The 14,282-nt window shown below is 37.2% G+C and overlaps 1 protein-coding gene across 1 annotated transcript in view; it reads left to right on the forward strand.

The window, feature by feature from the left end:
- CFAP47 (cilia and flagella associated protein 47) overlaps nt 1-14,282 on the forward strand; it is a 443,526-nt gene that overhangs the window by 38,757 nt on the left and 390,487 nt on the right. Inside the window, exons 16-19 of the mRNA XM_047764176.1 lie at nt 3,064-3,194; nt 6,662-6,784; nt 8,632-8,763; nt 13,882-13,959. Coding sequence (XP_047620132.1) covers nt 3,064-3,194; nt 6,662-6,784; nt 8,632-8,763; nt 13,882-13,959 — 464 coding nt within the window. The remainder of the gene's footprint in view (nt 1-3,063; nt 3,195-6,661; nt 6,785-8,631; nt 8,764-13,881; nt 13,960-14,282) is intronic.

Consider the following 14,282-nt stretch of genomic DNA (forward strand, 5'->3'; position numbering starts at 1 on the left):
TAGTCAATATTTAGCAGATTAATTTGACCAAGCTTCTTTTTTTGTTGTTATTAATACTGGAAATACTGGGTACTGGCCTAATCTGTAGACGAAAGAGAAAATATTTTGTGGATTTCAGAGATTTTATATAAACTTTCTCTAGTTTTTTGGTTTTTTTTTTTTTTTTTTTTTGAATAGGTGTCAGCTGGAGTTCTATTATTTGCATCCTAGCTGTAGGCTCTGATCAGGCACGTAATATGGCACTGAGGATGTCCAAAGAGCAGTGCACAGACACTTTTCTTTGTTATTCTCTGTCGTAATGAGGGCTGCCTGGCTGGGCATCCTCCTTGGGGCTGCCATTGAAATGCTGTGATGTTGCTTCATTTGTCCAAAGTGGAATTACAGTGTTAAAATCTTCTCACGGTTTTTAGAATTCTGTTTTTACAGGGAGAGACTAGTATTTACTTTCGTTTTCTTTGGGTTGTTCATAACACCTCTTAAATTTCTTAAATAGATGCATAAAAACACCAAGACCTTTAATTCCAAATGCAGTGTTTATATTAAGAAGACTATTAGCCTTTAAGTACTTTTAATTTTTAAAAAATACGTATGATATAATACCTGAATACATTTCATATAGCATTGAGGAAAGTATGCAGAATTTATATTATATACATAGATTTCTGTAATGTCATTTTCCTTCTAATGCTCAGGATATTCAAATAATCATTACTCAGTTTTGTTTTTGCCTCTTTGTATAAATCTTTTTCTTGAGTCATTTTTCTTACATTCCTTTTGTTGTATGGTGTTGGGGAAGGAGAAATTTTCCTCTACCATTCTGTGTTCCTCTCACTGGTGTAAATTAAACTGACATGAGACATTAAGGAGAGGAAATCAAAAGTATAATAACTCATATACCTGAAAGAGATCTGAACTGAATAACTTAACCAAATGGCTGAAATCTTCACCTTAAATACCATCTTCAGCTGAAAACAAAAGAGGATGTTGGGGGTAGTGGTTTGTGTATTAAAAAGGTAGCAAGAGAATTCATGTAGAGATAGAAAAGCACGTGTTTGGTAGACGAATGTTTGCTGGGCCATGCAGAGACAATGGGACACAGAGTGTATACTCTGATCTCCAGGCCCAGCTTAGTCTCCCCCATCCAAGATACTAGCCCATATTCTTTGCAGGTATCTCTGATGCTAGCTCTGTTCTGGGAACTAGCCCTTTATCTAAATTCTTTCAGGTAGTTAAAGGGGAAGTAACTAGAAAAAAACTTCTTGACTCATCTGTTTCTTAAAAATGATTGGCTTAAATTATTCCTCATGCTGAAGAGACACATTTTGGAGTAGCGAATATTGTTCCCTTAGAATTGGTTTTACATCCTACATAATACATTTAATCATATCCCTCTCTATATTTTTGTGAACTAAAATGAAGGGTTACAAGTTAAATTTTATGTTGTGATTGTCCTTTCTCCCTGAAGGATTATGTATTTTGGATTTATAATTGGATAGTGGATTTTGTAAGGGAGGAATATAAGAGTGAATTGATGTTTTCTATGATAGAATTGGTTTCTAATTTGACTTTTTCATTACATTTTGTGTATGTTTCTGCTTGTTGGGTGTTCATCCTTGTTGTCTTTAAGCATACTGAACCCTTGAGTCCACTCAATCCTCAGATTTGTTTTCAATCAATTCACTCACTGTCTTTCTCATTTCTCTCCTTCCTTGGCCATTTTTAATACCTGCCCTGCCAATCCCAACCTTGCTCAGTTCAACCATCCAATTTATTTCCCCTGTCCCCTGACATGCATAATATTCCCGAGAAAAATATATAGTCCTGGTGGTTTCAGGACAAATAATGACCTCAAGCTGACCTTCCACAGTGAGTCTGTAATCCTTCTCAGCAAGGGTGTTTTTATAAATAGCATTGACTCGTCTTTGTGAGGGTGACTTCCATCAGGTCTTCTCCACACGCCCCTCTCTTCCAGTACCACCACTTGACTTTTACACTGCCTCAGACTTTGTCCTCCTGCAGAGTCTGTGCTCATCTTTCAGTCACAACTCAAATGTCATCTCCTTGTGATAAAATTTCTTCCACTTTCTTGGGCTAATTTAGAACTCCCCACTCAGATGATCCTGTCTTCCCAAAGGAAGAATTTCTAACTTATTTTTTCCATCAAGTTTTCTTTTCTTTTCTTTTCTCTTCTCTTCTCTTCTCTTCTCTTCTCTTCTCTTTTCTTCAGCCGTACCCATGGCATATTGAGGTTCCCAAGGTAGGGGTCGAATCAGAGCTGTAGCTGCTGCCCTACACCACAGCCACAGCAATGCTGGATCCCAGCAACCTAACACCACAGGTCACGGCAACACAGGGTCCTTAACTGACTGAACAAGGCCAGGGATCAAACCTGTGTCCTCATGGATGCTCGTCAGATTCATTTCTACTGAGCCACGACGAGAATTCCTCCGTCAAGTATTATTTTCTTATTCCAAAGGAGATATGAATTTAAACAGGTAAAGCAGCTCACTGAAAATGTGCCTGATATCTCCTGGGTTCTCAGTACATTTGAATTCTAAAAATGTGTTAATTACTGATAGCTACGTTAGAAGTTACATCTCTAGGAATGTGAATATCAAACAAAAAGACTCTGATAATGGTAATTCCTTCCTCCAAGAACTGAATGAGTGTCTGGTGTTAATAAGTATTTCAGAGTGTTGTCGAGGGGTCATTTCATCAGGGATCACAAATGGTTTTCTACTCGTATATATAAAACTATCTCTAATCCTAGAGTGTTAGCTTCATTGTTAAATTTGAATTTTTTGCTAAACATTGGCATACTTTTTGTTAGATGTTTTGATCTATTGAAGTTGGAGCATAAAGTATGCATTTTAGATTTAAATCAAACTTTCTAGGTCTTTAGTGAATTGATAATCTCTCATTTAGCATTTCCCTGTGTTTTGAGTTTAATTTAAGTAATTTGTTATATAATGTCATTACATTTTTATGCCAGCTTTTTTCGATATTAAAAAAATAAATATAATTAAAATATGGTAAATTTATTATTCTCTAAATCCTTTGCAGGCACTGTTGAACCATACTACTCACTGGAATGTGAAGTAACATGGCAGCCAGGCTTTGATTCTCCAGAAAGAGGAGAATTTATTCTTCACGTCAAAGAAGGAAGCATGCTGAGACTGAAATGTGTTGCACATGTAATGATTTCTCTGGAATATGATTTTTATTTTGAGGGCTCTAAATTGGTTAAATATACACATGTGTATATAGTTGGATATATGTACTCTGTTAGTAAAAACTGATCTTGCATGCAATGCTCAATTAACTAAATTATCTTAGCATATTCTTGGAGCCACTTCTCTACCATAAATGAAGACTTTGCTAGAAAATGTGTTACTAGAATTAACCAAAAAATCCAGGGTTTTTGTGCCAGTAAGACTAGATTGTTATTAGAGCCTCTATAATACTGTGGGAGCCATGTGAAATTAAATGATTTCTTTAATAAATATCAAAGAAAAATAGAGAAAATTATATTTTTCTCTACTGTGTTACATTTTTAGTATTCTAGTTATAATTAATAATTCAGTATGAATTAGATCATGTGATTTACCTCTCAAGGGAATTTGGAAAATTCTTACAGAATATGCTTTTTATAATAAAGATATAAGTAAGTGAAAGCTGCTATATGTAATTTTAACTTTCTGTGGTAGAGCCCAGTGGCCTTAACTTCATGGCTCTTAATTATCAAGGATCCACTTTATATGTGTACCAGATTCCCTTCCCAGTGTTAGTAATTTAACACTATTCAGTGCTGTTTTACTAAATCCCATCCTATCTTCAGGCCATGATCATGTTCTTACATATTTTAGCTATGAAGGAGCTTATAGCCTAAAGATATAAGAGGTTCATCCACTTTTGCCATGGCAAGTGGCATTCAAAAATCAGTAGGGGCTTTCCTCTGCTCCAGGCTTGAAATAAGCCAGTTCCTTCTGCTCTGTGTTTTAATTAGTTATTATTCTTAAAATTTTTTTTTTCTTTTTAGGGCCACACCCACAGCACATAGAAGTTCCTGGGCTAGGGGTTAAATTGGAGCTGCAACTGCCAGCCTATGCCACAGCCATGGCAACACCAGATCCTTAACCCACTGAGCAAGGCCAGGGATCGAACCCACATCCTAATGGATACTAGTTGGTTTCTTAACCTGCTGAGCCACAACAAGAACTCCAGTTATTATTCTTTTTAGAGCTTGTTATTGAAGCACAGTATACATATAGAAAGGTACATATATTATAAAGTATATATCACTCGCTTATTCTTTCTAAACTGGTAACACCTCTGAACTCACACCCAGATCAACCAGATCAAGAAACAACATAGTGAGTTCTGTTGTGGCACAGTGTTAATGAATCCGACTAGTATCCATGGGGATGCGGGTTCCATCCCTGGCCTTGCTCAGTGGGTTGGCAATCCGGCGTTGCCGTGAACTGTGGCATAGGTTGCAGACACAGCTCGTATCCTGCGTTGCTGTGGCTGTGGCGTAGGCCAGCAGCTGTAGCTCTGATTCAACCCCTAGTCTGGGAACTTGTGCCACAAGAGCTGGCCTAAAAAGTAAAAAAAAAAACAAACCCCCAAAACAGAACATGATTAGCATCACAAAAGAAACCCTCTAGTCCATATTTGTAGTCATTGTGTGTCCGTCCTAGGGTCATCACAGTCCTTAATTCTAAGAGTATAGATTAATTTTGGTTTTAAACTTTATATAAACGTAATCAAACCATGTTTTCTTCTATATCTGGCTTTTTTGGTTCATCATTAAGTTTGTTGGATGCATCTATACAGATACATATGGTGACAGATGATTTATTTTCATTCCTGAATAGCATCCCTTTGTGTGACTATACAGTTTTCCATTACACAGCTGATGGAGATTTAGATTGTTTCAGTTTTTGCCTAATATAATCATGTTTCTGTTAACATTGTTCTGTCTTTTGGTGAGCATAAATACAAAGTTTTTAACTGTTATTTAAATTAATTGTGTTTAACAAGTTTAGTAATGTAAATTCACTCAAATAACTCACCCCATGTGTATTTTTTCTAACCGATAAAAGATGGGAATTTAGTAATATAGACTTAGCATTATTAATAGTTCTCATTTATTGTGCCTCAGGCATGATGCAAAATGATGTTCATGTATTATCTAATTTAATCCTTATAACAACTCAATTAGGTATGTACTAATAACTCAATTAATGGGTGAGGAAATGAAGCATTAGAATGTTGAATTAGCTAGTATAAGTTCTCTAGTGCCCTGCCTAGTTTGGAATTTTTAATCCAGAGTGATCTGCCTCCACAGCCTTTATAGTTATCCTGTCATAAAATTTGCTTTCTGCTTTCCCTATATTAGGATTGGTTAAGAATTAAACTCTGAGATACCAGAATACTGAATTATAGTATTTTTGGCAATTTTTCGAAGCCCTTGAAGTTACTGTGAAGTGTTACTGCTAAGCAAGTAAAGATGGAGGAACATGAAAGGATTAAAAAAAATACTCATTTAGGGTTTGTCATTAATTATGAAGGGCTTACTTGGCCATTCCATCTTTTGTTAGCTTTGTTTGAAAGTTTATTATTCCGATTACCCCACTCATGTTCTTTAAGTAATCATAAGAATGTGTTAAAATCTCCCAAGACAATAAGAAATAGTATTACTTACAGCAGTCTTTTGTAAAGAGCACTGAATGAGGAATTAGACATCTTGGGTTCTAGTTCGTCTTGGTTACTGTTTGCTTTCCTGTAGAATGGAAGAGGTGGATAACATCAGTGTTTCCAAAACAGTGTTTGATGATGCAGTAGTTCTGTGAAGTGTTTTTTTGTTTTTTGTTTTTTGTTTTTTTTGTCTTTTTGCCATTTCTTGGGCCGCTCCCGCGGCATATGGAGGTTCCCAGGCTAGGGGTCGAATCGGAACTGTAGCCACCAGCCTACGCCAGAGCCACAGCAACGCGGGATCCGAGCCGCGTCTGCGACCTACACCACAGCTCAAGGCAACGCCGGATTGTTAACCCACTGAGCAAGGGCAGGGATCGAACCCGAAACCTCACGGTTCCTAGTCGAATTCGTTAACCACTGCGCCACAACGGGAACTCCCTGTGACGTGGTTTTATAGGACAAGGTGACAGGGTCCTGTGCCTGAGTACTTCTGTGACTCACAGTAAACTACCAGCCCATTCTCAGACAAGCAAAAAGTATCAGCATATTAAGCCCTATGAGAAGACCTCTAGTAGAAACATGCCTGGATAATCTCTTTGGCATGTTATTTCCCATACGTACATGACCCTTGAACTTTTTCCTTTTGCATAGGACATGGTAACACGTTGTGTGTAAATGTTAGATGATCTCTAATATCCCCTTCAGTGATTAATCTACATGAATCTCAGTCCTGGATTTACTTCCTTCTAAGAGGTATCTTACTCTCCCTGCCTTCCTCACTTTAAGAGTACATTGTAAATATTCCATTCTCGTTTCCTTTCTCTCGATTACACCATAAAATCTGGTAACACTTTGTATTTTAGAAATTTCTATGAAGCTGAGAAAATTTGAGTTATTTGGTGAGGAGTAAAAAATGTGTACTATTATTTCAATTCCATGTTCTCTTTCCTCTTATTGTTAGCTTGGCCACACCAAGGTCATACTTTTAGAGCCAAGAATATTCTTCAGGAATAGTCCTCAAGGGTTAACAACTTGGAGGAAAGCCATTCTTCACAATGTAGGACAAAACCATGCTTATTTCAAGGTAATGTAAAAAGTTATAATCTTACTTGGATCAGATCCCATAATTTGAACTAATGTTTTACCACTAGTATTGTGCCATTAATAGTATAGTCTTTATAGATTGACTAGTGCTAATATTCAGATATTTCTTTTTTTCTTTTTGGTCTTTTTAGGGCCGCACCCGTGGCACATGGAGGTTCCCAGGCTAGGGGTCCAATAGGAGCTATTGCTGCCGGCCTACACCAAAGCCACAGCAACGCCAGATCCGAGCCGTGTCTGCAACCCACACCACAGCTCATGGCAATGTCGGATCCTCAACCCACTGAGTGAGGCCAGGGATCGAACCCGAAATCTCATGCTTACTAGTCGGATTTGTTTCCACTGCACCATGATGGAAACGCCTAGATATTTCATATGAGATTTATCTGAATACATATCAACTACTTTGTCCTTTTCCCATAGTATTTGTTTCTCTTTGCCTTTCTTACCCTCTCCCTTTCTTCTCCTCTTATTTTCTTTTTCTTTGTTTTTTTTTGTTTTATTGAAAAAAATATAGATTATTTTTAAAAATTAAAAATATACATTATTGATGTACATACAGTATTTAATTATATGCTTTTCCTTTTATCCCCACCTAGATTGAGACCATTCTAAATATACTCTATTTATAGTTGTTTCTCGTGATTTAAACCCTGTGGTGGGTGGTGTTCAAAGTGATGGTAGAGTTTTCTTTTTTTTTTTAAAACTGATGCATGTATTAAGATCTAATAGTCATAGTAAAGGTTAGTGTTTGAGATCTTGTTTCAAGCTTTATATTTACATGTCTTCTGCCCAGACAAGCAAAGGAGAATATGCTTTTCTACTTTGTTGCTTTAAAATTAGTTCTTAAATGGTTTTCCCTCATCTTCAAAAACATCTTAACCAATTTCCTTTCAAATTATTCCGATTTAAGGCATGATAGATAAGCCTAAATTGACCTCTGACAAACCACAACTTAAACTCTTTTGTTAAGTTAACCTTTTTGGAGGTCGAAATGTTATTTTAGACATTAGGGTATCAAGGAAATAATAAAGAAGAAGAGGTTACTTTATTCTGTTGCTTCCCATTCACTTTGCTTTCTGTTTTTATAGGATCAGGGAAAAGGCAAGCTATCAATAATAGTATCTGGAGAACTATAAGTTTGTTTTCTAAGTCTAGGAGTCTGTTTCTGTTTTATAAATAAGTTCATTTGTATCATTTTTTTCCTCAGAGACTTAGATAACAAATTTATGGTTACCAAAGGGGAACGGTTGGTGGGGGGAAGGATAAAGTAGAAGTTTGGTGCTAACATACACACACTACTGTATACAAAATAGATAACTGACAAGGACCTGTTGTATAACACTGGGAACTATACTCAGTATTATGTAATAATATGTATGGGAAAAGAATCTGAAAAATAATGAATATATACAGATACACATATGTATAACTGAATCACTTTGCTGTATACCTCAAACTACCATAACATTGTAAATCAACTATACTCCAATATAAAATAAAAATTAAATAAAAAAATAATGTCTAGAATTTTGGCATCTCTCCAACAGATATATCTCATGCCTTCCTTGTAAGTTTTGCAATGTCTTGAACACACATTTAAATTGAAAGATACCACTACTAAAAATTTCTGTTTGATTGGTTAGGGGTGCAAATCCTTGTAAGTTCAAACTATTTGTCTGGTGTTTGAAAATCTATTAAAACATCATCTCATGCTCTGTGCCTGCAGGTCGTCTCTCTAGCTAGTGGTCTGGAAAGCTTTCCCACGAAAGCTTTGGAACAGTAACTTTAAGAGATAATGTAACATTTGTGCAAATTTTTTCTTCATAGGTTTGTGACCAGAGTCTTTCGTCTACAATTAATATTGTTCCATCGCATGGAGTAATTCCATTGGGGGGACTAACTGTTCTCAATATCTCCTGTACTTCCACTGTGGTAGAAAAATTTGATACAAGTGCAAAGGTATGTTTAGCCATGTGTGTGTTCACACCTTATATATGTATCTGTGGATTTGTTTCGTTAAGATACTTGTAATAGGTAAGATACTTGTAATAGGTATGCTATATGTGTGTTTATTTTTAGAAAGCTTGTTTTAATGATTTCTTCTAATGGAAATAGGTTTTTGTGTTACGATACTAAAGAGTAGTTTTAAAACTTCCCATCATGGCTCAGTGGTTAATGAGCCCACCTAGGATCCATGAGGATGCAGGATCCATCCCTGGCCTCGCTCAGTAGGTTAAGGATCCGGTGTTGCTGTGAGCTGTGGTGTAGGTCGCACACGCGGCTCAGATTTGGCATTGCTGTGGCTCTGGCATAGGCCGGCAGCTGTAGCTCCAGTTGGACCCCTGGCCTGGGAACCTCCATATGCCGCAGGTGCAGCCCGAAAAAGTAAAAAAAAAAAAAAAAAAAAAATTCTGTTCTAAATTGAAAATCAGTTAGCCTAGAGAAGTGCAGTTTTTAGATATCTAAAAAAACAAGCAACTTTACCTATGCCATCTGTTTTAAAAAGTGCTTAGCAGGGAGTTCCCGTCGTGGCTCAGTGGTTAACGAATTCGACTATGAACCATGAGGTTGTGGGTTCGATCCCTGGACTTGCTCATTGGGTTAGGGATCCGGCATTACCGTGAGCTGTGGTGTAGGTTGCAGATGCGGCTTGGATCCCACGTGGCTGTGGCTCTGGGCTCTGGCGTAGGCCGGTGGCTACATCTCCGATTAGACCCCTAGCCTGGGAACCTCCTTATGCCGTGGGCACGGATCTAGAAAAGGCAAAAAGACAAAAAAGACAAAACACGAGAAAAGGTGCTTAGCAGAATGTGGCAAGAGGATTTATAGAAAAAATTTTTGGTGAAAGTTGCTAATGCAAATTTCTACTAAGTTGAAATTGATACATTTCATTCATATGAGGGATTTTTCACATGGACTTGGAATGACATTTAGCACCTCTAACTTGTGACAAGCCCTCAATAGTCACAGAGCAAAGGATTGTTTTTTCCATGGCATTAATTAGATACCTTAGGAAAAAATAATCGATTTTGGAATGCTAATTCTAAATAGCTTTAATGAATATAGGAATTATAGGCAAAGTGTATATGAGGTTAACACCTATATTTCTACTAAAATGTTCTACTATTTTATGTTCTTGGAATTATGTAAATGAAAAGATATTACCTTGATTTTAGGGACTTTTCTAAGTGTTCATTAAATAGAATAAATAAAACATGCAAGACCGGTCTGTAATAAATTTTATTTATTATGAACTCATGGAATGTAATATTCTTAATCTTTGATTTGATAATCAATTATGTGCATTTACTCTTATTAAAAAAATAATATGTGCACAGTCATCAGATCAAAATGAATGGCTTAAGCTGCATCCTCATTTTATTCTTCAATTTTCCATAATCATTAATTCTTAAATAACATGTAGCCTAATGTAATAAACATAGTTTTGCATGGCCCCTTCAAATAAACAACCTAAACATCTTTTGTAAAGAAATATATATTGAAAGACGTTTATTAATTGTATATTGTGGTGTATGGTCTGATATTTGAGCAGAAATTTTTTACATACTGTTCAGGAAATAATTAAAAATGTGGCCACTAAAATCTGTTTTACCAAGAGATTAGTTTCCACTGTATTTTATTTTATTTTTTTAAGGGCCTCACCCACGGCATATGGAGGTTCCCAGGCTAGGGCTTGAATTGGAGTTGTAGCCGCCGGCTTACACCACAGCCACAACAACACAGAATTCAAGGCATGTCTTCGACTTACACCACAGCTCATGGCAACGTCAGATCCTTAACCCACTGAGCAAGGCCAGAGATCGAACCTGCGTCCTCATGGATGCTAGTTAGATTTGTTTCTACTGAGCCACGATGGGAACTTCCTTCCACTGTATTTTAGAGGATTATGCTGTTTTACAAAGCTTATCTTTTTAACAGTATAATGTAATGAGATTCATTTATTCATCCATTCAACACATACTTACTTACCAGGCACACATTATGTGTTAGGCTCTGCTGAAGAAGCTAGGAATATAAAATTGAACAAGGTAACTAGGGTCTTTGGTCTCTAAGAGCATATAGTCTGATGGGGAATGTAAGTAACTCGAAATGCAGTGTCATAAATACTATGATGGAGGAATGCAGTAGGCTAAGGGAGTATACTGGAGAGGTTTGCAACTCAGGCTAAAATGGTTGGGGTCAATTTCCTAGGGGGAGATACATCTAAAAGACACCTGAGGGGTTTCCCTTGTGGCTCAGCAGGTTAAGGATCCAGTGTTGTCACTACAGTGGCTTGGGTCATTGCTGCAGTACGGGTTCAGTCCCTGGCCGGGGAACTTCCACATGTCATGGACGTGGCCAAAAAATATAGTAAAAGACACCTCAGTTTAAGAATTAGCCAGAGGGGAGTTCCCGTCGTGGCGCAGTGGTTAACGAATCCGACTAGGAACCATGAGGTTGCGCGTTCGGTCCCTGCCCTTGCTCAGTGGGTTAACGATCCGGCGTTGCCATGAGCTGTGGTGTAGGTTGCAGATGCGGCTCGGATCCAGCATTGCTGTGGCTGTGGCGTAGGCCGGTGGCTGCAGCTCCGATTCAACCCCTAGCCTGGGAACCTCCATATGCCGCAGGAGTGGCCCAAGAAATAGCAAAAAACAAAAACAAAAACAAAAACAAAAACAAACAAACAAAACAAGACAAAACAAAACAAAAAGAATTAGCCAGAGGAAAAGGACATTAGTGGGGTGAAGGAGGAGAGGAGGAAAAAGTATTTAAAGAAGACAAAATCGAATGTGTTCAGGCAAAGGAGAAGAGAGAGAGCTGCAAGACAAATATGAGAAACTTGGGTCAGCATGACTTGACTATAGAATGAATGAATGATAGTGGTAAAGGGTGTATATAGAGACTTGTGTAAGTTTTAGGTCATATAGTACCTTATCAACAGCTTTAGGAAGTCCACATTTCATCTTAAGATCTGGGAGGAGTTTTAAGCATGGTGAATTTCACAGTTAGATTGGCATTTTTCAGACATCACTTTGGTTATAGAGCAGTGTTAAACTGGGACCAGTACAGAGTTATTCGTCTGGTGAAGATGTTCAGGCAGGAGAAGATTGTGTTGTCTGTTAGGCAGTCGTAGTCTAGAAAAATTATAGTCAAATTAGGAGATAAATACTTAGGATTTGATAATTGAAAGGGGTAACGTATAAATAAAACAGGCGAGTCAAGAGTGAGCTAGGTGGTGGCAGCTTTAGGTGAGAAAGAGGTTAGAGGATGAGTAGCATGTTTTAGAAGGAAATTGTGAGTTTGAAGCACTTTTTATGTCTCCATGTAGAGATGTGAGGTAAAGAGACCATTGCTTATACCTTTTGGTCTGAGGCTGAGCATTTATCTTAGAGATGATAGAGGTTATTTCTGTTACCCATGTGAAGATGAAGGTATGTATAAGCAGATTGAATATATTGGTGAAAAGTTGAATGACAAACTTCGTGAGAAGTTGAATAAAGGAGGAAATGAAGACATGTGAATTAGGGCTGATTGGGAAAACATCACACATCACAGACTTTGGTGTCCCTGTGACATATGACATTCTGGATCTCTTGTCTCTGAAAATGAGTGAGAAAGCAGGGATGAGAGAAAGTTGTGGAAAGGAAAGGGATGGGTGAATATATGGTTTCTAAGGCTGTGGATTTGTGACGGGTGATATTGTCTAGGGTACAGTTTAAGTCTCTAAAGATGAAAAGGTCGAAGGAGTGATGGGCGAGGATAGTGAATGGGATATGGAAGCCAGGAATCTTCAGAGCCCTGTGACTGGAGGTAAGAGGCAGCCATGGTGGGGGATTGAGACTTACATCTAAGGTTCATCAATACAACACGTATTGACTTGTAATTACTGCTGAATCATTGAATTATAACTACAATTTTATTCAGGTATTTTATGTACTATATATTCTGTAAATAAAATGTAAAAATCATATAGTATTATGAATTAAGCTACTAGGTTAACAAGACTGTCTAGGTGGCACATCACTTTTCTTAATAGTTCTGAAAAAAATGGTATTTTATGGTTTCTTTGCCTATAAACAATGTCACTGATTCTGTCAAAAGAGTGAAATACACTCATATCTTTCTTAGATATAATACACATCAGATTTAAATCTTGAAGGTTCTGGTTTCCTATTCTATTACAGGTAGGGCTTCAGAGAATGATGTTTTTGTGTGCCTCTGAGATTTTAATTAGACAGTTACATGTTCAGGTAATCTGCAGTTCTTATTTTGTAGGAGTTATAAAACTAAAGTAGATTCTTACTTTACTGTCTTAATCTTCTTGGAAGAAGTGAAGTATTTAAGCAGTCTTTGGTTTAAATTTACCCGCTGCTGCTTCCAATTTTGGGGACCTCAAGCCTCAGTTTTCCTCACTTGGAAATTAGGTTATTAACATAACCCTGAGGGTTCAAAAGTAGATCACGCATTTAGCAGTACACTTGGCTCATGTACTCAGTGATTTTTAGCTGCTCTTATTAGAGTTATGGTTGTTTTAGATATTAGTATCTTTCTATGGGAAGAAGTATGTTTGCACTTAGTTTCTTGTTTTAATTTTGAGTAATCTGTTGGACTTAGCTAAATACAAAAGGCTCACATAGAGTTTGAGGCAATAATGTCAAATCAAATGGGTGGAACTCTTCGGTCAAATTCACAAAGCTATCAGCTGGTTGCATTTGTGGTGGAGGTTTTTTAAGAGTTTAACATTCACTCGTCTTAGGAATGTCAATTCTGCATCATAAATGATGTGGTTTGGATCTGGCATTGCTGTGGCTGTGGAGTAGGCCCGCAGCTGTAGCTCGGATTAGACCCCTAGCCTGGGAACATCCACATGCTGCGGGTGTGGCCCTAAAAAGACAAAAGACCAAAAGAAAGAAAAAAGAAATGGGAATGACAACTGCCAGAATAAATCTTGTGACATTGTAATATGTTATGATTATTTAAATTATTAAATGTTATGTGAATGCCAGGTAATACTTAAGTAGTGTATGAGTATATTTTAGTGTGGTTTCTGTAGAGTTTTATATTTCTCCTAAATAGGTTGCTATTCGCCATGAAAACGACATAGAACTTAGGATTGGTGGATCTGTCGAGATTGCTGATGTAGAAATCAGTCCAGTGAGTATGTTACCTATTTGTATAATCAATTTAAAAGTGTGGTGATTTTTAAAACTGCAATGAGGTACCACCCCACACCAGTCAAAATGGCCGTATTAATAAGTGCAAAAGACAAATGATGGAGAGGGTATGGAGAAAAAGGAACCCTCTTACACTCTTGGTGGGAATGTAAATTGGTACAACCACTATGAAGAACAGAATGGATGTTCTTCAAAAAACTGAACATGGAACTACCATATGATCCAACACTCCCACTCCTGGGCATATATCTGGACAAAATTATAATTCAAAAAACACACACATTCTATGTTCATAGTAGCACT

Source organism: Phacochoerus africanus, chromosome X (assembly GCF_016906955.1).
Source record: "Phacochoerus africanus isolate WHEZ1 chromosome X, ROS_Pafr_v1, whole genome shotgun sequence".
Taxonomy (NCBI): domain Eukaryota; kingdom Metazoa; phylum Chordata; class Mammalia; order Artiodactyla; family Suidae; genus Phacochoerus; species Phacochoerus africanus.